Source organism: Monodon monoceros, unplaced genomic scaffold, assembly GCF_005190385.1.
Source record: "Monodon monoceros isolate NGI ecotype Baffin Bay Population unplaced genomic scaffold, NGI_Narwhal_1 Super_Scaffold_11, whole genome shotgun sequence".
NCBI lineage: Eukaryota > Metazoa > Chordata > Mammalia > Artiodactyla > Monodontidae > Monodon > Monodon monoceros.
The window spans coordinates 79,697,728-79,719,691 of NW_021703767.1; the positions used below are offsets into that span (position 1 = coordinate 79,697,728).

General features: G+C 50.8%; 1 protein-coding gene across 3 annotated transcripts in view; it reads left to right on the forward strand.

Annotated features, from left to right (window-relative positions):
- The first annotated feature begins 295 nt into the window (after positions 1-295).
- The window catches only part of BCL6 (BCL6 transcription repressor), a 23,991-nt gene continuing 2,322 nt past the window's right edge, over positions 296-21,964 (forward strand). The window contains exons 1-10 of one of the 3 annotated variants that reach the window (XM_029214430.1): positions 375-422; positions 1,721-9,672; positions 10,827-10,865; positions 11,674-11,846; positions 13,616-13,837; positions 15,463-16,434; positions 16,982-17,166; positions 18,548-18,715; positions 19,813-19,943; positions 20,058-20,195. In XM_029214430.1, the coding sequence (XP_029070263.1) occupies positions 11,686-11,846; positions 13,616-13,837; positions 15,463-16,434; positions 16,982-17,166; positions 18,548-18,715; positions 19,813-19,943; positions 20,058-20,195 (1,977 nt within the window). In that variant the 5' untranslated portion in view covers positions 375-422; positions 1,721-9,672; positions 10,827-10,865; positions 11,674-11,685. Of the gene's footprint in view, positions 423-1,532; positions 9,673-10,826; positions 10,866-11,673; positions 11,847-13,615; positions 13,838-15,462; positions 16,435-16,981; positions 17,167-18,547; positions 18,716-19,812; positions 19,944-20,057; positions 20,196-21,964 lie in introns of those variants that run through there. The other 2 variants (XM_029214431.1, XM_029214429.1) reach the window with 2 other exon arrangements.

The window sequence follows — 21,964 nt, forward strand, 5'->3', positions numbered from 1 at the left end:
CCGAATAGCAAATTAGTTCTCAGAATTCCAGAGGCCGAGCTTTGCTACAGCAAAGACGCCGACGTCACAGAGGGGGCGCCCACGTGACGGTGGCGGAGCAGGCTGTACCATCGTCCGGGGGCCGGGGAGGGAGAGCCACCGTCTGGCCCCTCGAGCCTCACACCGAAACCTCCAAACCCGAGACGCCCAGCCTGTGAGGAACCCGAAATATGCCGGACAGTGGGAAAATACTGTGGCTTTGAGGGTTTTTTATGGGCCAAAGCAGGCAAAAGTCGCGGAGAGCTGACACCGAGTCCTCCCCTGCCACGTAGCAGTGGTAAGGCCCGCAGCTCAAATTCCGAGAATTGAGCTCTGTTGATTCTTAGAACTGGGGTTCTTAGAAGTGGTGATGCAAGAAGTTTCTAGGAAAGGCCGGACACCAGGTGATTATTGCTGTTGCTGCCGCCGCTGCTGCTGCTGCTGCCGCCGCCGCCGCCGCTGTTGCCGCTGGTGCCGCTGCCGCCGCCGCTGCTCATGATCATTATTTTACCTTTTAATTCTTTTTTTTTCCGCTCTTGCCAAATGCTTTGGCTACAAGTTTCCTATGTGTATCTATTGATGTAAATGTATATATTTATTTATTGTAGCTGTCAGGTGTTAAAATAAATGCCGAAGATTAGTCCCACGTCTCTCCCACTCTAGGATATAGATTTTTATATATTTACTATTTTATTCTTGTTGTCTTTGAGTGAATTGGCCGGTTTGGGGAGGCTTTTGCCACCCTCCCTTGTGTTGTTTTGGTTTTTGAAAAGGAGGTGGAGGAGAGGAAGGAGGGGAATTAGGGGGCGGCCGGAGCAGAAAGGACGAGACAGTGCTTGGGGGGGGGGGGGATTCGGGCAAGTCTGGGGGCTGTCTGGCCCCAGACGGCGGAGAGGACGCGCGCTAGCGCTCTCGCTCTTTCTGCTGCTGCTTGCGTACGGCTTGTGATCTCGCTGGATTCGTGCGGCTGTGTTTTTTCCCTCTTTTCTCGCTTGCAAACTGCCTTCCTTGCTCCCTCGCTCCAGCCTCGTCTTCCCTCCCTCCCTCCTCCTTTCCCTCGCCTCTCCTTCCTTCCCCTCTCACGTCCTTCTTGGTCACTCCGGGAGGCGAGGAGGGAGGCTGCCCGCTCGCTCGCCCCGCTGGCTCCCTTCCACCGGCCTTGGTCCTCTAGATTCCCTACCTCCGAGCCGAGATTTGGGAGGAAAAATGCAAGCGAACTCCTCGTTTTGTTTTTATTTTTTGTTTTTCATAAACCCAGTTGAAGTATGGGGTTCTCTTTCTTTTCAGAGCCGTGGTCTTCCTAACGAGATCCGAGTGTTTTGGTGTCCCCTTCCCCTGCGTTTTGGGGGAGGTTTAGCTTGCCTGGGGGCGGGGATGTTGAATACTTTGAAAATTATTCTTTCTTGGTTGCAGTCTAGAGAGTCGGGAAGCCCCGCGCGCTCCCTCACCCCATCGTGGGGAGGGAAGCTTGTGGCGGGACGGGGATTTGGGGGGTGGGTGGGAAAGGGGTGCGCGTTTGCACCTGCGGTGCTGTTCAGCGTGCGGGGACTCCGGGAACCTTCGCAGGACGGCCCAGCCAAGCGGGAAGGTGGCGGGATTTCTGGCGGTCACGGTGTTTGTATTTTGGGCGCTTCGTGACTCGGTGTTAGCTCCCAATGGCTGTTCCCCCGCTTTCCTAAATTTTATTTTTCCCATGGTGCAGGCTTTGTAAAAACAAACAAACAAACAAGAACTGCGGGCCGGAGAGTAGCCGGCGTCAAGGCTTCAGATTCCCGAGGTCGTTGCGCTGGGCGAGGGGAAAAACAAACAGCCCCAGCCCGCGGTCCTACGTGCGAGACCCGGGAGGAGAGAAGGGCACTTTGTGGCCCCGGCTGGGGGATCTGGCGCGGGAGAAGGGGGCGCGGGCGCGAACGGGAGATCTTTGTGAGTGATTTTGCAAAAACGGATTGCGAGGTTGGTTGGATTTGCAACCTGTGGCTCTCCTTGAGGGAGTAAGAATGCGGGAAGGCGGCGGCGGCGGCGGCCCGGGGAGGGAGTGGGTGGGGAGTTGGAGCCTCGGAAATCGGCTGCGCTGGGGAGCAGCGGGAGCGAGGGGCCACCCCGCTGCCGGATGCAGTGACCGTGGTAAACGTCTTGAGAACTGTGGATTGCGTTGCCTTTATGATGCCGTATTGTCTTGGAACTCTGGCCAAAAATGGAACTAGTGTGGCAATAATGAGTTTTAAAAGCTATCCTATGGAAAACAAGTACACAAACCTACAAATTAAAAAAAAAAGCATGAAAAAGACCCTTTTTACGTTGTGCACTTTCTCGAAATGTTTGACTTGGTGGTGGGGGTCCTGACAGCTGAGCCGAAGGAATGACCCCAAAGTGGGTGCTCAAAGTCCAGAGCTGTTACTGGGTCCCTGACCTCTTCTGTGAGCTGGTCATCCCCCCACCCCAGGAAACTGATTTAATCCTTTATGGATTTTGTGTTCAGTTTATAGTTTCCAGGAGGTAAATCTTGTAATGCTTTAGTCTTTTTCTTTTTTTTTTAAGTAAAATGTCAGTAGATGCATTTTTTTACTTAAAAAAAAAAAGTAAAAAGAAAAAAAGTGGGGCAGGAGAGAAGGAACCAGGGAAAGGGCTGTTTAGAAATACAGTTTGTGGCTCTGAGCGATGCCACTGGCTTCCTCTACAGAGACTGCCAGTTTCCCTTTTTCTTTGCAAGGTGTGTGTGGTTTTGATAAATAACTTTAAAAAAAAAAGTAAGAGGGGGGCCCGCAGGATCTGTCAGGAGACAGGTATCTATTTTGCTCATTATTTACTACTAAGAGCCTTTGGCACTGGAACAGAGCCTCGTAAATCTGCAACCCAAGTTGAAGTTCATCTGGCCCTAGTCCACCCGCTATTCCTGGAGGTAGCAAACATGAGCTCAGAGGAACGAGGTGAAATCACATTCTTGCTTTAAAATATATGTGTGTTTTCTTTTAAAAGGAGAAAAGATATTTGTCTCTGGGGGAGGAGGAAATGGAAAGGGAGTACCAGGAGATGGGCATTCCCTTGCTAAAATGACTGTAGTTGAGTCTTCAGGCCAAAATAGAAACCTGAAGATGGGAAATAGTCCTCCCTCCCCCCACTTATAAATAGAAGGTTCCAATATCCTATTTGGAAGATTTCCAATACTGCAGGCCCAAGCACTGACTGGTTTTAAGGGTCTGTTGATAGTGACAATAAGGCTAGTAGCTGTTTGTAAAAACCGGGCAACTTGAAGAAGGCAGCTAGAAGTGGGAATTCTCCAATTGGCCATTTCCTCTATGCTCAGTTTTGAAGGGTTCTACCCCTTGCTTTCTTGAAAAGCCTGTCCCATTTTTATTGTGTGTTTGGTTGACAGGAATGGGACTCCAGACTCTTAAGCTGTCGTTTGCTGAGCCTTAAAGAGTTCCAGTTATTGGTTGAGTAAATGGTAGCCATGGCTAGATGTCAAAATTCTTCCTTCCCTCTCTCCTTTGCCGGGTAGCCACACTCACAACCCACTTTGTTGTGAAAAATTTAGCGATTCAGAGGAGGTGGTGCGGCAGCGCCACCCCTCGGTGGGTGAAACTATCTATTTGCAAAAGTCAAATATTTGAAAAATGTTGTGAAATGACCTTTTGAGGATTTTTTTTTTTCTTTAGGAAGGGGAGATAAAAGTAGCTTTTTAAACAAGGACTTTGTAGTTGATCTCTCAAAAGGAGGGAGAAAAGCTAGGATGGTGTCATAATAGGCGAAGTAGTTCTAGTGTGTGTGTGTGTGTGTGTGTGTGTGTGCGCGCGCGCGCGCGCGCTCTCTCTCTCTCGGGGAGGCTTGCCTGGTTGGCTTTAAGTAGAGGAGTTCTCCTGGCGGAGGTAGCCCCCCTTCCCTCTTGGACTTGACCTCTCAGGGCACCCGAATTCTGCTGTCTGTCTGATATTGAGACAAGGAGGAATGTTTTGGTGTAAAAAACCATAGCGACTGGAAGTCCTGTAGTTTTGCTGGCGGTTGAAGATGGTGTATGCGGGGGTGGGTCGGGGAGGGAGGTTTGTGGATGGACTGGGGCAATGGTAGGCTGATCCGTAGCCGGGTTTGGAGTCCTCCGGGAGTCAAAGTAGTGTGGCGCGTGCCAGTTGCCTGCACTGCGCAACAAGTGGGAAAGCCACCGCAGTGATCCGAGCGAGGGTGCTGTGTTGTGGGAAAGCTGGCCGGTTTCTCTTCGCCCCACTGGAAGCCAGGAACGGCCCTTCCCAACCCTCCCCGCCTCCCACTCTGAGACGAGAGCCCCACCAAAAGACCAACTCGTCCCCACTCCCCCATCCCCGGCTTAGCCGAGCGCTGTTAAGCCTGCCCTTGGCCTCCAGGACCCCTTTTCTACGTGGGAATCAGTTTATTCCCGACTGTTTTGCTGGTCGACCAGTGTTTGGCAGAAAGCTCTGGTAATGCCGTCGACTGCCTTCTGCTTTTTGAAGACATGTGTACCCTTTCTTTCTCTTCCCAATACATTCAGCCTTCCGGGCTGGAAGAATCAAGGTATACTACATGAACGCAGCTCCAGATACCGCGTTTTGGTTGCTAGAGGCCTGAGCATCGGGAAGAAGGAATTACATCTAGTAAATTCAGTGTTTTCCAGCTTTGCCCTATGGAGGCACCCCCCCTTCCCTTAAGAGACAACAACAGCAAAAAGGTGGGGGGCAGTCGGGTGTGGAAGGCTGTGGTCGCGCGGCGATTTTCGCACGGACTGAGTCCGCCACCTAGTGGTGGGTCCTGGCTGAGTTCCCCGCCTAGGGCAGTGGACCGACCGCGTCACCTACGGGTCCCCAAGTATCCCAACCAGGTGCTAGGACTGACAGAGGGGAGGGTACCCTCCAATGAGGATGACACCCAACCTCCAAAGTTTTGGTACGATGGATGAAAATTAGAAAGCCTGCGGATGCTTGCTCCATCCACAGCCACTCAGCGACGGGCATCTGTCTCCGCTAAGAGAACCGAAAAGTACCGGATTCTGAAAACACGATTTTCCAGTCTCTGTGGCCTCTCCCCCGGAAAAGTCAATAGTGGAGGGATGCCACAGGGGCTCTAGGACATATATCGCTTTACAGTTGAGGAAACAGGCCTGATGAGAGGGTTAATGGCGAGTTAGTGACCTAACCGGAACCAGATTTTAAGCTTCTGAATTCCAGGTCAGTGACTTAAAGTCAAAGGCGAGTTTATCTCCGCCCCTTTGAGTTATCTAAGAGAAAGGAGCAGAAGTCAGAGGGAGCCATGATTTTAACCTCTTAGGTTAAAAGGCTGGAAAGGGTTCCCCAGCTGTCTCCGAGGAATTTGTTTAGAAAGCATGGCCCAAGATTTTCAGTCACAGACATGAAAAGCCTACGGTAGTGCTCAGGGGTGGGAGTCTCAGTTCTTGGGAGGGGGCTGTGCGTGTGTTAGGGCGTGATTAAAGCCCAGTCCCTAGACTTGCAGAGATGCACCTCGCTGCTCCCGAGGCTCACATTTGGATCCTGAAATAGCTCTCTTCCCCTTCTTTCCAAACTTTGTTTAGTGGCTTGGCGAGAAATCAGTTGTGTGTGTGTGTGGGTCCTATGGACAGGCAGAGTGAAATCCGCAACAGCTTCGCGGCAAAGTTTTCTTTCTCGGAGCTCAAAATTTAAGATGGCAAACGCGCGACCGAGTGCTGGCGGCCCCTAGCGACCGCAGACGCGCACACCCGCGGGAGAAGCCGTTGTTTCCACCGCCCTGGTCCGCCGGAATCGAGTTCCGCCTCTCCCGCTGCGGGAGCTGTAGGAGGCCGCGTCGGAGAAACGCGCCTCTGTTCGGGTTGGAAACGAATCTGGGGACGGGTTTGAAGAGCGGTCAAGTTTGACTCATCGCTTTCCAAGGACAGTTAGTGCCTTCCATCTTCATTAACGTGAATAAAGACCTTGGCTGACTTCTGTCCAGATCGGATTTTTAAAGGCATTGTTTGCCTGGGGAGATCATGCCTCTCCCCTCTCCCGCCAGACTTTTTGCAAAGGCCGAGCCCGGTCCAGCCAGGATGGCCAAAATATCTTTGCTCGTGGTCGGCTGGCATCGACTGCCGGCCCTTTCTGGAAGGCTGTCACGAGCTGGGCGCCTGGGGAGCGTCCTTTCTGCAGCTCCTCTTCAGATCTTGATGATAAAACACATCCCTCTATTTTATTGCATTTCCTAGAAGCTTGCAGGCTTGCAAGAGCGCTGTTGGCAGGAAGTGTGATAGAAATGAAAGTCAGGACATAATGTCCCTGAACACCTCCTCGGTCACCCAAAGCGACTGCCGAGGCCACCGCGTTATCAAATTCACTTTCATCTACTGTCTTCCTACCCTCCCGCCCCCCAGCCAAGAGCGCGAGGAGTGTTTCTCCCCCAAAACAAAAACAACTCGGCGGTTTGACCCTACCCCGCCACCTCCAGATCACCATGGCTAGACCCGAGCAGCTCATTAGCTGAGACGCTGCGGAGAAAGGGAGCGCTCCGAAAGGAGCCCTGATGCTGGTTCCACTGAGGCAGCTCCAACCTTATTAAGATCCCCCGTCCCTGCCCCTAAAGAGTGCTCCGCACTTCCAAATTCTCCTTTGGATTTCTCAACGAGTTATTGGAGTTATTAGATGACCAATAATCCAAAACCCGAACGGGATATTGAAGGGGGAAGGGCGGAAGGCATTCTCCAAATCGGGAGACTGTGTCTAAACTAGGTCAATGGGAAGGAGGGGCGGGGCGACAAGGAGTTGTCGGTTTTAAGCCTTGATGGAGGGCTCCCTCTAGTGTTAGGCAGCGGTAAAACATGATTAGGTTTGAGCTAGTCCCGGAACCACTGGCCTCCTAATTTCCAATAAATGCATTTACTTAATTTTAGCTTCCCTTCCTAGATTCTTATCCCATCCCATATTAAATTTCAGCCTTCGCTTTCACCTTTATCCCACCGGGCGAAGGGATGAGAAAGTGGGATTTTATGAAGCCAGAGAGGCCCAGTCTTTACTGACCCCGCCTCCGCTGCTGATGTGATGCGCGGCGCACTGTGACGCTACCCGCCAGTTTTAGGAGTGGACTGCGGCCTTACAGGTTGCATCTTTCGCGCCCCCTACTCCCCACCTCCCGGCCCCCAAAAGTGCCCCTCGGAGCCCGATACTGAGACCGATTAGGCGATGGCGCCCAGGGATTGTAATTCCGAGAAAGGCCACGGGAAGGCGAGGCAACCTTGGAGCGCGCCCATGAACGCGATAGGGTTTGCGCCCAGGGCCCTGCCGAATCCCAACCTTTTCTCTATGGTTTCGGAGAAATCGGATTCGGAAATTCAGAAATCTGGCCCGGTTCGGCCTGACAGCTCCTATTCTAAAGATCTTAGGCGGAAACCGAGCCGAGCTGGGTTCGCCTTCTTGCCAACGTAGGCGGAAGGGGCTTTCTGTTTAGTTTTCCTCCAACTCGGCTGGGGAGCGCTGGATGGAGACCCTCAGTCCTCGGGACTCCATCTTTTTTACCTTGAGGCCTCGCCTAACCACTCCCTTTAAAACAGGGGGAGGGGCGGGGGGGGGGCAAGCAAAATGAGAGAAAGAAAGATAAAAAAAGACACACCAGGCAAACAAACACCGGAATTCGGCAACTTGAAGTCATGAAATAAGCCTGGGATTGGACTCGAAATCCTGGGTTCTAGACCAGCTGTGCCTGACTTTCCCTATTTATAAAACTGTTATGGGGAAAAGGTTGAACTAGGTGAACAGTAGGAGTTCTGGACCGGGAGCGGACGAGGTATTTAGGGGAAAGTGTGCCGTATTCCTCGCGAGCCTCCTCCCCGGGCGCCCACCCCCTCCTGCAACCTCGCCGGGTGAATCCCCGGCGGCCCGCGCGGCGCAGGCTGCGATCCTGGCGGCCGTCCGGGCCGGCAGCTTCCTGGAAAGTTACTTCTCGTTGGAGCCGGCGATAGGCAGAGAGTGTTCTTTGAAATCCGCTGAGTTGAGATCGACTACGTTCCGGGAATGAGAGGGTTGTGCCATTCCCCTCACTGCCCCCTGCCTTGACGGCGTAACAGGAAAAAAAAAGAGAAAGAAAAAAGGCACACATAATGTTCGTTACCGAGGTGCACGAAAAGTTTTTTTTGAATGTAACCAAATTAAGGGCTGCCACCGGGGTACCGCCGGGCGTCCGCCGCGCCTGCGGGGTCTTCGAGGTGGACGGGCCGCGGTGCGGGCAGCACGCCCGGGGGTGGGCGGTCCCTGGCAGACAGGTACGGTGTGATGGGGGTGGGCGAATCTGCGGATCTGCGCGGGCTTGCCCTGGCCGCACGGCTCGATTTTGTGCCCTTGTGTGTGAGCAAGAGACGGGGGCTGCCTCTGGAGGCGGGAGGGAAAGGCTGGGGTCTTTCATATTGGATGGCTTTGCTCTCCTCACCTCTTGTCTCTCTCTCCCTCTCCTTTATGCTGTCTTCTTTCTCTTTGACTTTTTGGAGGAGGAGTTCCCTCTTTTTTTCTTCTTCAAACCCTTTAAAGGATCTGCCTTCTCAAGGTGCCTCATTGAAAATACACAGGGAAAGCGCCAAAGGGAAAGTGTGTGGGCTGAAAAAGACCATGTTTAGCTCTCACTTGGTGGTTTCCGCGACTGGGGCTGGCTGGGGTGGGGAGAGCCCACGTCTGGGCCCTTGCAGATGTCAGTTTCTCCTTGACAGCTCTGCTCTCTTGGTAGTTTCTGTGGAATGAGTCTTGCGTTTGGCATTGGTGGGATGGCCGAAGCTAGGAGACGGGGTTCATCCTGGGCTTTGCTTGGAATTAGTTCTGAGATCTTGGGCAAGACATCCCCTGGAGCCTCAGTGGCCTCCGAGTAAATGGGGGCTGTTATTGTTATCAGCCACAATAATGGATGGGAAAGAGCTGAGTGGTCCCAAAAACCAAACCAGATGCTGTAGTGCTCCCACACCTGCAGCATCTAGAGGGCGGCAGCGTTGCCCACACCCACTGTAACCCACATACTCACTAGTTGTGGGGCTCCGAAGACAAAGCTAGCTGAGAAAGGAGTGGACTTAATAAGGACAGGGGCCTTAGTGTATGTGCCTTGTTTTTGGTCAAGCCAGGCCGAGAGGTTTACAGTGGAAAGTGCCCAGCCTAGGCCTGGCTGACAGTGGACCCAGGGGAATTGTTTTGTTTGTTTGTTTCATTCCGCATCTGGAGTGAGTCATTGCCACTTGTCAAGGTGAAATGGCAAATCTGGGCTTCCTGTGGTTCCAAAAGTCTGTGACTGGAAATCCACAGGCAAGATGGTGTTTGAAGCTTGTTCCAGGGCAGCCTTAGGTATTCCAGAAGGGTTGAGGGATCTCTTCCACGGGGGAAGAGGGGAAGGTTTATAAATAAACCTCACATGTGTCTTCAGCATTCGTTTTCCAAGGAGACCATCCTTGGACTTTGGTTAGGACCCATTCAGTGTATCTCTCTTTGCCCATCTTGAGTTAGAATGGGGAGAGGAGGAAATAAATAGGTTCTTTTGTCTTTTTCTATCCTCTCCCTTCCCCCATTTCCTTCCCCCATCCCCACTCACTCACATGCACACATTAACCTTGAAGCCGATGAGACTGAGTGACTGGCACTTGGGACCACAGAGAAATGTCAGAGTGTTTGGTTACAGACTCAAGGAAACCTCTCATTTTAGAGTGCTCATTTGGTAAGACTCAGCAGCCTGGAATGGGGGCAAAGTGCTTGTGTGAGGGAAGGAACTTAAAAATGAGATTCACCCACATCAGGGTGCTGTCTTGCATGTTCTACAGCACGTAGGCTGATTTGGAAAGGGAACAGGAATTTAAGCCAGAAGACCTAGGGCCAGGTCACTCACCGTTTATGTGGCCCAATATGACCTCCCTGGCCTCGGGCCCCTTTACCCGGAAGATAACTCTAAAGGGCTACACTTTAAAAAAAGTCGGGCAAGGGGGGGGTTGTGGTTTCAAATATTGTTTTGTTTTGCAGCCCACATGTGATCATAAATGATAGTCTTTCACCTATGCTTTAAATTATTTTGTTTTAGAGAAACCAGTTTGGAGAGGGTCCATATTTCCTAAGCGCTTCCTGGCCGGTTCTCAGCTAAACCTCACAGTTAAATCTTTCACCAGCAGGGGGAAGCACAAACTCGGAAGTTTGTAGCCCTGTATCTGGTCTTAGGCCCAAGAGGGATGGGAGGGGAAATTTCAAAAAAGGAGAGAAGAGTAGATATACCATCTCAGGCTGTATTCTGCAGATTCCTTATTCCGTCTTAAGTGTTTCAGCTAGTCAGGAAATACTGCCTAGCTGTTTGTCCTGAGCAAGCCACTTGAACCCAAGTCTCAATTTTGTCATCAGTGAAATAGGGACAAAGATGTTGACCCTGTTGGCCTTGTGGAGTCATTCTAGGCCTTGAAAGATAATATTTTAGCAGGTTTTGAAAAGCATCCAGAGTTTTTAGGCCCCTGAAGGATCATTCTCATTAGTATTGAAAGAATCACTTTCATTATTTTTTTCTTTCCCATAAACTCAAGGGCCTTTGGATGGCATACATTTTTTACTCTGAGAGAAGAAATAAATGTGTCTATGTATATGTAATTAATGTATGAAATTGTATTCCCAGTACTCAGGGTAAAAACATTATTATCGCATGGCTTTGGATGCCCGTTGTTTCCGTAAGAGCCGAGCTGGAAAAAATGTTTGCTAGCTTGTGGTAAAACCGCACCAGCTGGCAGGCTGCAGCTATCAAAGTAAAACTAAATATGTGTGTCCTAAAATAAGACTATAGTGGACAATCTTACATTCATTAAATCAATTTCTGTTTGCTTTTTATCTTCCCTGCAGGTTTTAAGCAAAATTTTGGACTGTGAATCAAGGCATTGGGTAAGTAAATTGAATTATATGCTTTACAATTTTGTGGACAAACTTTTCTTTTAATTTGCCAATGTATGTGTCTCTGTGAATGGTGCCACTCTTCATTAGATGAGATAAAGGAGAGCCGGTTGCCTGTCCGTCACACCCAGCCCCCACCCCTTTGCCCCTGCATTCGACTGTCTTAACACTGTTGTGCGATCACTCATTCCCTTACTCGTTTCTCGGTTCCCATTAATTTAGCCACCTACTATGCACCAGCAAGGCGCTAGGTGCTCAGGATACAGTCAGACAATCCTGAAGCCTAGCAGGGGAGAGACAGATGGTGGCTGGGATAATGAAATGAGACGCCGATGAGAATAGCTACGATTTTTGAGAATCTACTGTGGACCAGGCACGTATCTCTAAGTTTTACAACCGCATAGGAATTACTACTCCCATTTTGGGAAACTGAAGCCCAGAAACCGTAAAACAACTTGCTCCAAGTCACACAGCCTGCAAAAGGTATGGCCCATGCGCTAACCTTCAAAGCATGCTTTCTCTCCCCTGTCACATACTCACTGCCTCTCAATGCTGGCAGCGTGTTTGGTATGTGGAGAAAATATTCATTCCCTCCTCTTTCCCCAGTAGGGTTTTCTGTTAACAAGTTGGCTAAAGATTATTAGCTCATTGTACAGACATGAAGAGTAATGCCCAGAGATGTGCCATGAGTTGTTCAAAAGCAAACACAAGGGAGCAGGCTAAGCCACCTGCTCTCACACTCCTGGTAAGAAGGAAACAGGTTCTGGAGGACTAACAAGATTCTGACCTTTTCTTTCAGGTGAAGAAAAAAATGGCCTCGCCGGCTGACAGCTGTATCCAGTTCACCCGCCACGCCAGTGACGTTCTTCTCAACCTTAATCGCCTCCGGAGCCGCGACATCTTGACGGATGTTGTCATAGTGGTGAGCCGGGAGCAGTTCCGAGCCCATAAGACGGTCCTCATGGCCTGCAGGTGAGGGGTCTGGAAGTGGAAGGTGGACGATGGATATAAGGGGAGCGATGGTGCCGGCTGCCAGTGTGGAGCATGGAGGCCTCTGGCTGTGTTTGGGATCACATCTCATTTTTCTCCAGATCTCCAGCACATGGCCTGGCCGAGTGGGTTCTCAGGAAGCAAACGAATGAACACACTTTTAGAAAAGAAAGAGTTTCCGTTCTGTGGGGATAGAGGGAGAAGAAATCATATACTGTCCCCGGAAGAGATGTGTTTTGGGCAAACATGGAGACTAACTTCAGTGAACCAGTGAAAAAATGAAAAGTGAAAGCGAGTTTTAAAATATTTTAAGCAAGTTAATTTGAGATCTTTTGCTCTTTTTTTTCTATGACTGTATTTATTTATACCATGACTATATTTCTATGGGTGTTTCCGAGCATATGTAAGTTGGTGAAAGTGAGCTGGCTAATTCTTCATACTTGACAAGTATTTCAAGTGTTCAGAGCAATTTATGTTACAGCACCTCCCTGGATCTCCGTAGTGGCCTGTGTTACGGATGGCACGATTAGCTCCATTTCATAGATGATAAAATGAAGACATTCATAGGCAAACTGATGTAGAGCCAGGGATCTTGATTGCTAGTAGAGGACTTATTCAACATCTACAACAAGCACCTTTGTTCTAAATAGTGGAGAGGTTTATAGAGAGAGAAAAAGAATAGGTAACGCTAACCGAATGCTTACTATGTGCCAGGCATCAATCTGTCCCCTTCACATTCTCATTCTTGCCACAGGCCTGTAAGGGAGACACTCTTGTTTCTGCTTTGCAGAGAAGGAAACCAAGGTGCCGGGAAGTGAAGTCTCTTACCCAAGGTTGCCTAGCTAACTACTGGGTGAAGTCTAGCTCACTTCTGGCAACACGCTCAGAAAGAGTAGAATCCAGATGACAGTCCAGAATTTTGGCCACTCACTGAGTGCTCTTTCCTCTACCAGACACCATGGTACCTGGAGGCTTGGCTTGACACTGACTTGGCTCTCCTAGGAGTACTGACCTTGCGATTGTCTACGGACTTTTAGAAAATCAGTAAACTGTAGATGTAGGCATCATTTTATTTGTCATCAATACCCAATTTGCTTCTAAAAAAATACAATAAGATTTTAAAAATAAGGATAATGTGATGGAACAAGAAAAGAAATGCTTATCCCAAAGATATAGACTCAAAATAGTTACTGCAAATGAATGCTAAATTTAGCTCTGGTAAGCTGTGCAGTTAAGACCAAAAGAATACAGGTTCTGTGACTTTGTGAAAATCACTTGACCTCTTTTTTTTTTTTTTTTTGCGGTACGCGGGCCTCTCACTGTTGTGGCCTCTCCCGTTGCGGAGCACAGGCCCAGCGGCCATGGCTCACGGGCCCAGCCGCTCTGCGGCATGTGGGATCTTCCCGGACCGGGGCACGAGCCCATGTCCCCCCTGCATCGGCAGGTGGACTCTCAACCACTGCGCCACCAGGGAAGCCCTCACTTGACCTCTTTGATCTTAGTTCCCCCGTTTGTAAAGGGAGAGAAGGATAGAATCTACCTTGCAAGGTTATGAGGAGCACGGGATAGTGTATGTAAGTGTGTAATGACTCTCTGGGATTTAGTAAATTCTCCATAAATGGCAACTATTATTAATTGCCATGGAAGCTCTGGAGCTAGGTCCAGGGGAGAGGGGCTGAGCGTCCGTGGTGACTGTAATTGATAACAGTTTCTATGTGTCTGTTATAGTGAGACATTTCTTTGTCTTACAGTGGCCTGTTCTACAGCATCTTCACAGACCAGCTGAAATGCAACCTCAGTGTGATCAACCTGGATCCTGAGATCAACCCGGAGGGGTTCTGCATCCTCCTGGACTTCATGTACACATCTCGGCTCAATCTGCGGGAGGGCAACATCATGGCCGTGATGGCCACAGCTATGTACCTGCAGATGGAGCATGTCGTGGACACTTGCCGGAAGTTCATCAAGGCCAGGTGAGCTGCTGCCTAGATGGAAGCCTCGGAGATGGAAGGGATCAGACAGGGTCGGAAACAATTGATAATGCTTGCACACAGAAGAAATAATCCTCTGTGATATGCCACAACCTACCTTTCCACTGCTTTTGCACACTCCTGCTACCTAGATATGCCATGTGCATCCCCACTTCTTGCTTCCTTCCATTCACTTGATAGACCCTTTCCTCCCACCCATCCTGCAAGACCACGCCTGGATGCCAGCTTCTTCATAGATGTTTGTGCAGTTATCACTTTGCTCTTTCCTCAGCTCTTCAGCTGTGTCTGAAAGCCTTTTGCCTGTCTTTTAGACTTTGCCTCTGTTTTCACTATTTGCATACATATTTTAGTTCTCCTTTAGGCTTCCACTGTAACTGTTTACATATGCCCCTTAGTTCCCCCACCAGACTGTGGGCTGCTTTACTCACCTTTTATGTCACCCTGCTCCTACTGGAGAGAACATTTATTGAATTAAATAGGGTTCACTGGGTCTAGCCCCCTACCTGAGGGCTGGTAAGACATGACTATCACGGAAAGATGAGGAACCTGAGAGCCAAAGAAGAGAAGAGCTTTGCTAAGTGGAACAGAGACTTGGGCTTGACTTCTATAGAACCGTTTGATTCAGCTACTCCAGGATAATTACATCCCTTCTCAGACAGAAAGGTTTGCGGCCTCTGTTTGAACATCTCCAGGAGCCAGGAACTCAGTGTTCCCAGAGCCATGCAGTTCTCCCTTGGATAGTTTGAAAGCTCTTCTTTACAGCGAGTTGAAATCTGGCTCCGTTCACCTTCACTCCTTGGTTCTAGCTCTGTTAACTGTGATCAGACCGAGCTGGCCTATTTTTCACCCACATAATGTCCCTTCAAGTATACGCAGCTTGAGCTCTTTGTCTCCTGTGGGTGATAATGGTGGCAAGATCATCATTATGAATGCTTTCTCTGGGTCAGGCCTTGCGCTTGGAGCGTTCAGTAACTTGCTCCAGGTCACAGAGCTGCTAAGTGGCACAGCAGGGACTGGAAACCAGGTCTGGCTGCTGCAGAGCCAGGGCTTCCTATGCTGGAACGTGCTGCCTGTTCTCCAAAGTAAACTTCCCCACGGCTCCAGTCAGTATATAGAGCGAGTCCCTTCTTCACAGGGCACCAGTATAACAAAGACCCTCCAAACATGTGGCACCAACATCGTATAAGTTCTTCCCTCCCTGAAGCTCAGTTTCCAGGTGTGTAAAATGGAGACAGTAATTCCTGATCTACATCCCTTCTGTAAGGATGAAATGAGATAAGGACTGATAGCTTTATATTCTATAACATTTGAATAATTATAGATTCACGCATATGTATACATATGGGACTTAAACATACAAAATCACGTCTAAACAGGCACTGATTGTGTGGGTAACTCACTTCCCTTCTCTGGGCTTTGTTTCCCCAGCTGTGGGCTAGATTGCTAGACTTTTAGCAGAACTGCCTTGTAACTGCAAGTGTTTCCCTACTCCAGAGCCACATCGCCCAGTTCTGACTGACTCAAGTGCAAATGTGGTTTCATAGACCAGTGTCACTTGGAAGGTTCTGATTTGGAGGCCGGGGTCTTCTCTCTTTTTGCTCCTGCAGTGAAGCAGAGATGGTCCCTGCCATTAAGCCTCCCCGTGAAGACTTCCTGAACAGCCGGATGCTGATGCCCCAAGACATCATGGCCTATCGGGGCCGGGAGGTGGTGGAGAACAGCCTGCCCCTGAGGAACGCCCCTGGGTGTGAGAGCAGAGCCTTCGCCCCCAGCCTGTACAATGGCCTGTCCACGCCGCCAGCCTCGTACCCCATGTATGGCCACCTTCCGGTCAGCAGCTTCCTCTTCTCCGACGAGGAGCTGCGGGATGCCCGGATGCCTGTGGCCAACCCCTTCCCCAAGGAGCGGACCCTCCCCTGCGACAGTGCCAGGCCAGTCCCCAGTGAGTACAGTCGGCCGGCCATGGAGCTGTCCCCCACTGTGGGCCACAACAACGTGTACTCACCCAAGGAGGCAGCCCTGGAGGAGGCACGGAGTGATATGCACTACAGTGTGGCCGAGGGCCCCAAGCCTGCTGCCCCCTCGGCCCGGAGCGCCCCATACTTCGCCTGTGACAAGGCCGGCAAAGAAGAAGAGAGGCCCTCGTCGGAGGATGAGATTGCCCTGCATTTCGAGCCGCCCAATGCACCCCTGAACCGGAAGGGTCTGGTTAGCCCGCAGAGCCCCCAGAAGTCCGACTGCCAACCCAACTCACCCACGGAGTCCTGCAGCAGCAAGAACGCCTGCATCCTCCAGACCTCCGGGTCCCCTCCGGCCAAAAGCCCCACTGACCCCAAAGCCTGCAACTGGAAGAAGTACAAGTTCATCGTGCTCAACAGCCTCAACCAGAACGCCAAACCAGAGGGGCCCGAGCAGGCCGAGCTGGGCCGCCTTTCCCCTCGAGCCTACACTGCCCCAGCGGCCTGCCAGCCGCCCATGGAGCCCGAGACCCTTGACCTCCAGTCCCCAACCAAGCTCAGCACCAGTGGGGAGGACTCCACCATCCCACAGGCCAGCAGGCTCAATAACATCGTCAACAGGTGATTTCAGAGGCAGTCCGGACCTGGGGTCGGGGCTTACCGGGGCAGGGTTCTGGGGTCACTTCTGATGGGTGCAGGGCGCTGTGTTCTGCTCTTGCCTGAAATGCTGAGCACATTGGAGGTATGGGCCAAGGCCTATTGATTGAATTGGCCTAAGTGAGGAAGGACCTTGAGCTTCGGTATATTTTCACAGAGAGAGAGAATTCCCCTCCATGGTAGACGAGCATTCCAAGAATCCCAGGCTCCTGCGATCTCTGTGGCAGGCGGGAGTCCTCTTCCTTGCCTTGGACCGAGGGAGGCTGTGGACTGTAGCACTGAGGGGAGGAAACTGGGCCCGGGAGTGGAGTTTGGGCTCAGTGTGGCCCCCATCAGTGATCTCCATGTGTCTGCTATTTGGAGGTAGGCTTGGGGATAAATAACTCTGTGACTCCAGATTCCAAGTGGCCTCTGGGCTGCCCTGAGCACAGGGAAGAGGGGATGCAAAAATGCCAGGCAGAGCGCTCTGCCCTGCTCCAGCTGCTGAGGCCCTTTCCTCCCACCCCTGCAGGTCACTGACCGGCTCCCCACGCAGCAGCAGTGAGAGCCACTCTCCGCTCTACCTGCACGCCCCCAAGTGCACGTCCTGTGGCTCTCAGTCCCCGCAGCACGCAGAGATGTGCCTCCACGCCACTGGTCCCACGTTCCCCGAGGAGCTGGGAGAGACCCAGTCTGAGTACTCAGATTCCAGCTGTGGTGAGTTCCTTCCCCTCCCTCCCCTGGCCTCTGCCTCTGCTCCGCAGGCCTTGTGTTTCCATTTTATTTACTCTGTTGTCATTGATTGGGAGAAGCCCCTGGTTGGAAGTCCAATGGCATTTAAATCAGCAACCCATAGTCCCACTCTTGACCTCGTAGGGAACTAGGTTGACCAAAGCAAGGGTTGGGGAATTTGAGTTAATCTGGGGGACTACAGAAGGACCACACAGCCCTTTCAGCTTCCTTCCAGCAAAGTTGGCTGTGGGGCTGGCTATAACCAGCTCCCGGAGCCTTCTCAGGCCCACTGGACCCAAACTGATTGGTGTGCGTGTTGGTTCACCCTGCTAGGCTGTACGTTCCAGAAGAAGAGTCTGGCCTTATTCATGCCTGCATTTCCCATCTGGCCTAGTGAGCCTAGCACAGAGTAGCACTCAGTTATTGTCAGCTGAATTCGATTAGTTGAACTGGTTATTAATTGACGTTTCTGGATAGTGTGTGACTGGCCTCCCCAGTTTTTACCTCTTCCTCCAGCTCTGTCTGTAGCAGGATAGCCCAGTGATGCCACTTCAGGGGTAAACCGCCATGATGTGTCATTTCCAAATTGTTAAAACAAAAGAAAAAATTAGTTATTTACACTCAGAGGCTTGGCACAGGGTCATGGACTAATAGTTGGGAGAGCAGGGACTGTCCCCTCCTGGCCCCGTGGCCATTTGCCTTTGCTCTACACTCCAGTTCCTTCTCTCTGGGCCTGTGTTTCTACTTCCACCATCATCTTTGGTCTCCCTATCTCAAACTGTTTGGGAGACATGAAGTCCAGATAGGTGCAGGGGTGACCATGGTCATCATTAATTCCTCCTTTGATGACCTCAAAGTATCTTTGACTTTGATTCATATCTTACATTCCTATGATGCTTTATGTTATACAACGTGATCCTGCGAGGTAGGCAGGACAGGGGTTTATTATCCTGATTTTGGAGATAGAGACACAGACAGAGGCTGTCTTACCCGAGGGCTTCTGTGTATGAATGTAAGTAGAACTGTGACCTGATAAGGAAAGTCAGTTCTCAGAGCTCTCGAGAGAAGGAAGTGCCAAGCTTTCCTCAAGCTGGCACAGGCCATGTGGGTACCTGTGGGTTTGAGTTTCCCTCCTATACCTTAATATTCAAATCTGTCTCCTTTCGCCTCCACGATCGAGACTCTAAATGCTAAGAAAAAGAGAATCCGCACAGGCCCTTTGCTCTGGGCTCCCGTGAACCCTGGGCAGACAGGGCGCTGGGGGCTCAGTTTGGCCCTGGGGGGAGCTCCAGAGTGGGGAGGTCTCGGAGCCCTACCTCCCTTCCTTGTGGTGCTGACGCTGGTGCCCCCTCCCACCCTCCGACAGAGAACGGGGCCTTCTTCTGCAATGAGTGTGACTGCCGCTTTTCTGAGGAGGCCTCCCTCAAGAGGCATACGCTGCAGACCCACAGTGACAAACCCTACAAGTGTGACCGCTGCCAGGCCTCCTTTCGCTACAAGGGCAACCTCGCCAGCCACAAGACCGTCCACACGGGTATGGCCCTGTACACCCTGCCCCCACCCCCCGAGCTCACCAGGGTTCCCCAGGGGCAGGGCGGGGAGAGCATTCTCGAGAAAGCAGTGTAGGCCCTTGGTGCCCGGTGGGGTGAGGCAGGGGGCAGGTGCTGCCCTGGCCTGAGTGCTGGCCTAGCCCCGCCATGTCTTTGCTTAGTGACCCAGCCACTCCCCACATCCTTTGTCTTTCCTCTGATAGGCTCTGTCTTGCTTCTCCACCTTTGCTGGGGTCGGAAGTGTTAATCCCACTGCACAGGGGAAGAAACTTTGGCTGAGAGGGGCAAAGTCGATTCGGTTTTTATAAATCAGAAAAACGCTAAAGGCCTCTTGATTCCCTCTAAGGGCTTGTTCCTTATCAACTCACATTCCTTTCCCAGGTAGCGTCTAATAACCTGATTGTTGTCCAAAGTTGACTCTCTCCTGGTATTTTAAATGGGTCTATTATCCCAGAAACTTTCCATGAAGGAAGGCTTGGCCCTTCTATTGGTTTCCTCTGTCTGAGCAACTACTCCAACTCGGGCCCCAGCTCTCGTGCAAATGGAATCCAGCTGTAGTTGCCACAAGCGGAAAAGCGTGTTTGTTCTCAAGGAGAGAAACTAGAGCGGCCTGATTGTGTCTCTCTGGGGAGTGGGTTGATGACTGAATCAGTCTTACCCAAGGGAAGAGCTAGAAGAGCCTTCCCAGGTCATCTAAACTCACCCCTTGGGTTCCAGAGAGGGAAACTGAGGCCCAGAGAAGGAGAGTGACATGTCCGCGTCCCACAGTTAGATAATCCCAATGAAAAGGCTGGTTCTTGGAACCTCGCTCCCTCCTTGTCCCACGCCCTGCGTCCTTTCCCTCCCTCCACGTCACCACCTGCTTCTTGAGCCTGGCCGTGGGTGAGGTGTGCTGGTGCGTGTGTAAGAGAGGGCTGGCAGGCAGGGGTGGCCAACCCCTGACGCCTCTCTCTGACATCTTCCAAGGGAAGGAAAGCCAAAGTGGCCCCAGGAAGGGCAGCTTGCTTTGAAATCCAGGGCTCGGGGACTGTGGAGACCTCTGCTGAGTGTGGCTTGCCTTTTCCCCTTCTCTCGGTAACAGGTGAGAAGCCCTATCGCTGTAACATCTGCGGGGCCCAGTTCAACCGGCCAGCCAACCTGAAAACCCACACCCGAATTCACTCCGGAGAGAAGCCCTACAAGTGCGAAACGTGCGGAGCCAGATTTGTCCAGGTGAGCAGAGGGCGTGGGGAAGGACCCTAGCCCCGGGTGCTGCTGAGAGGCTGCAGCGTGTCTGTAGCCCACCCCGGCAGAGCCTCTCACTTCGCTCTTTGCTCTCCTGCGCAGGTGGCCCACCTCCGTGCCCACGTGCTCATCCACACTGGCGAGAAGCCCTATCCCTGTGAAATCTGTGGCACCCGTTTCCGGCACCTTCAGACTCTGAAGAGCCACCTGCGAATCCACACGGGAGAGAAACCTTACCATGTACGTTAGCCTCTCGTGGCTGCTGTCTGGCCTGGGATGGGTGCGGAGGTGGAGGGCTGGGGCCGCAGGACTGTTTGCTCTAATCTCAGGCACGCAGTGGGATGACCACTGAACTCTAATGGTCCTAAGACAACCAGCTTGACCTTGGCCTGAGTCTTAGTTTGCTCATCTTTAAAGTGGACGTGTTGGGCTAGGTGATCCGGGCCTTAGGAAAGAGGCCTGAATTGTGAATACATAGATATCGGAGTCATTCATTCATTCCACAGTCGCTTATTGAGTGCTTCCAGCACGGCCCTAAACTGGGCTACATGTCTACTTCAGAGGAGCTAAGGTGTTTGAGAAGGGGCAGTCAATAGAGTAGGAGGAGAACCAGAAGAATGTGGTGATACAAGGGAAAAAAACAGAGAAAAGGCAACTGCAGGTGACCAGCAGCGAAAGGCCATGATCGGGCCATTGGAATCACAGTGTTCTAGGGCAGGGTCTCAGCCAACTATGGCTTGTGGGCTAATTTTTGAAATTCCATGAACTAAGAATGGTTTTTATACTTTCAAATGGCTAAAAAGAAATCAAAAGAATAATATTTTGTGACATACAAATTATATAAAATTTAAATTTCAATGTCCACAAATAAGGTTTTGTTGGCACACAGCCAGGCTCACTTGTTTACGTATGTCTCTGGCCTCTTTCACACTATAATGCAGAGCTGAGTAGTTGTGTCAGAGAATATCAGGCCCACAAAGCGTAAAATATTTACTGTCTGGCTCTTTACAGAAACAGTTTGCCGATCTCTGCTGTAAAGGGGAGAGATACTGGCCAGGTAGCTGAGATATCTGGGTTCTTATTCCAGCTTTGACAATGACCCATTTTAGGGCTGTGGGCAAACCCTGACCCTCTCACTGGGCCACAGTTTTCTTTCTCTATGAAATAGAGAGGATGCTGTAGATGAGCAGTTTTCAAACTGTGCTCTTTCAATCATTGAGGTTCTGCAACCCCGCAGGACAGGACGGGAATGTTTCCATTTAATTTGAAAAAAGAGTCCCATGGTTTACAGGTGTGGAAACTACTGTTATAGATGAGGCTGGCTTTGCTGAGTTTATGGCATCGCTCTAGGTCGTGATGGGCACAAGGACGAATGAGTAAATCGTTAACCCATATCGCAAATGTTAACCTGAAAAGGTGGTTACTTTCATTCAGTTGTTTATCAATCCTTGAGTGAACATCTTCTTACTTGCTTTTGTTCTTGGGCAAATTAATTATCTTCTCTGTACCTTAATTTCCTCATCTGTAAAATTAGCCTGATAATAACACCTACCTCATGGAGTCATATTAAATTAATGGATTCCCTGAAGTGTTCAGAACAGTGCTTGGCCCATAGTGAGAGTCCAGTACATATTTGCTGTTTCAATTATTTTGTGGATGTTTAGATGCACAGGAATGTCAGAATTAAGAGTGACCTTCAGAGTGTATTGACTCAGTCCCTTACAGAAGCAAAAGCCAAGGCTCAGAGAGAAATGCCGCACTCAGGACACACAGCAGTGGGTGCCATAGATATGAGGGGCCCTTGTCTCCCAAGACCGGGGCTCTTTCTACTCACTGCCTGCCCATTTAATTTTTCTAAATATATTTCCATTTTTATTTTAAAACATATTCTCTATATGAACATATTTTATTACACTTTTATTAGGGGATAGTTTTTTGTGTTTTGTTTTTTTTTTGCGGTACGCGGGCCTCTCACTGTTGCGGCCTCTCCCGTTGCGGAGCACAGGCTC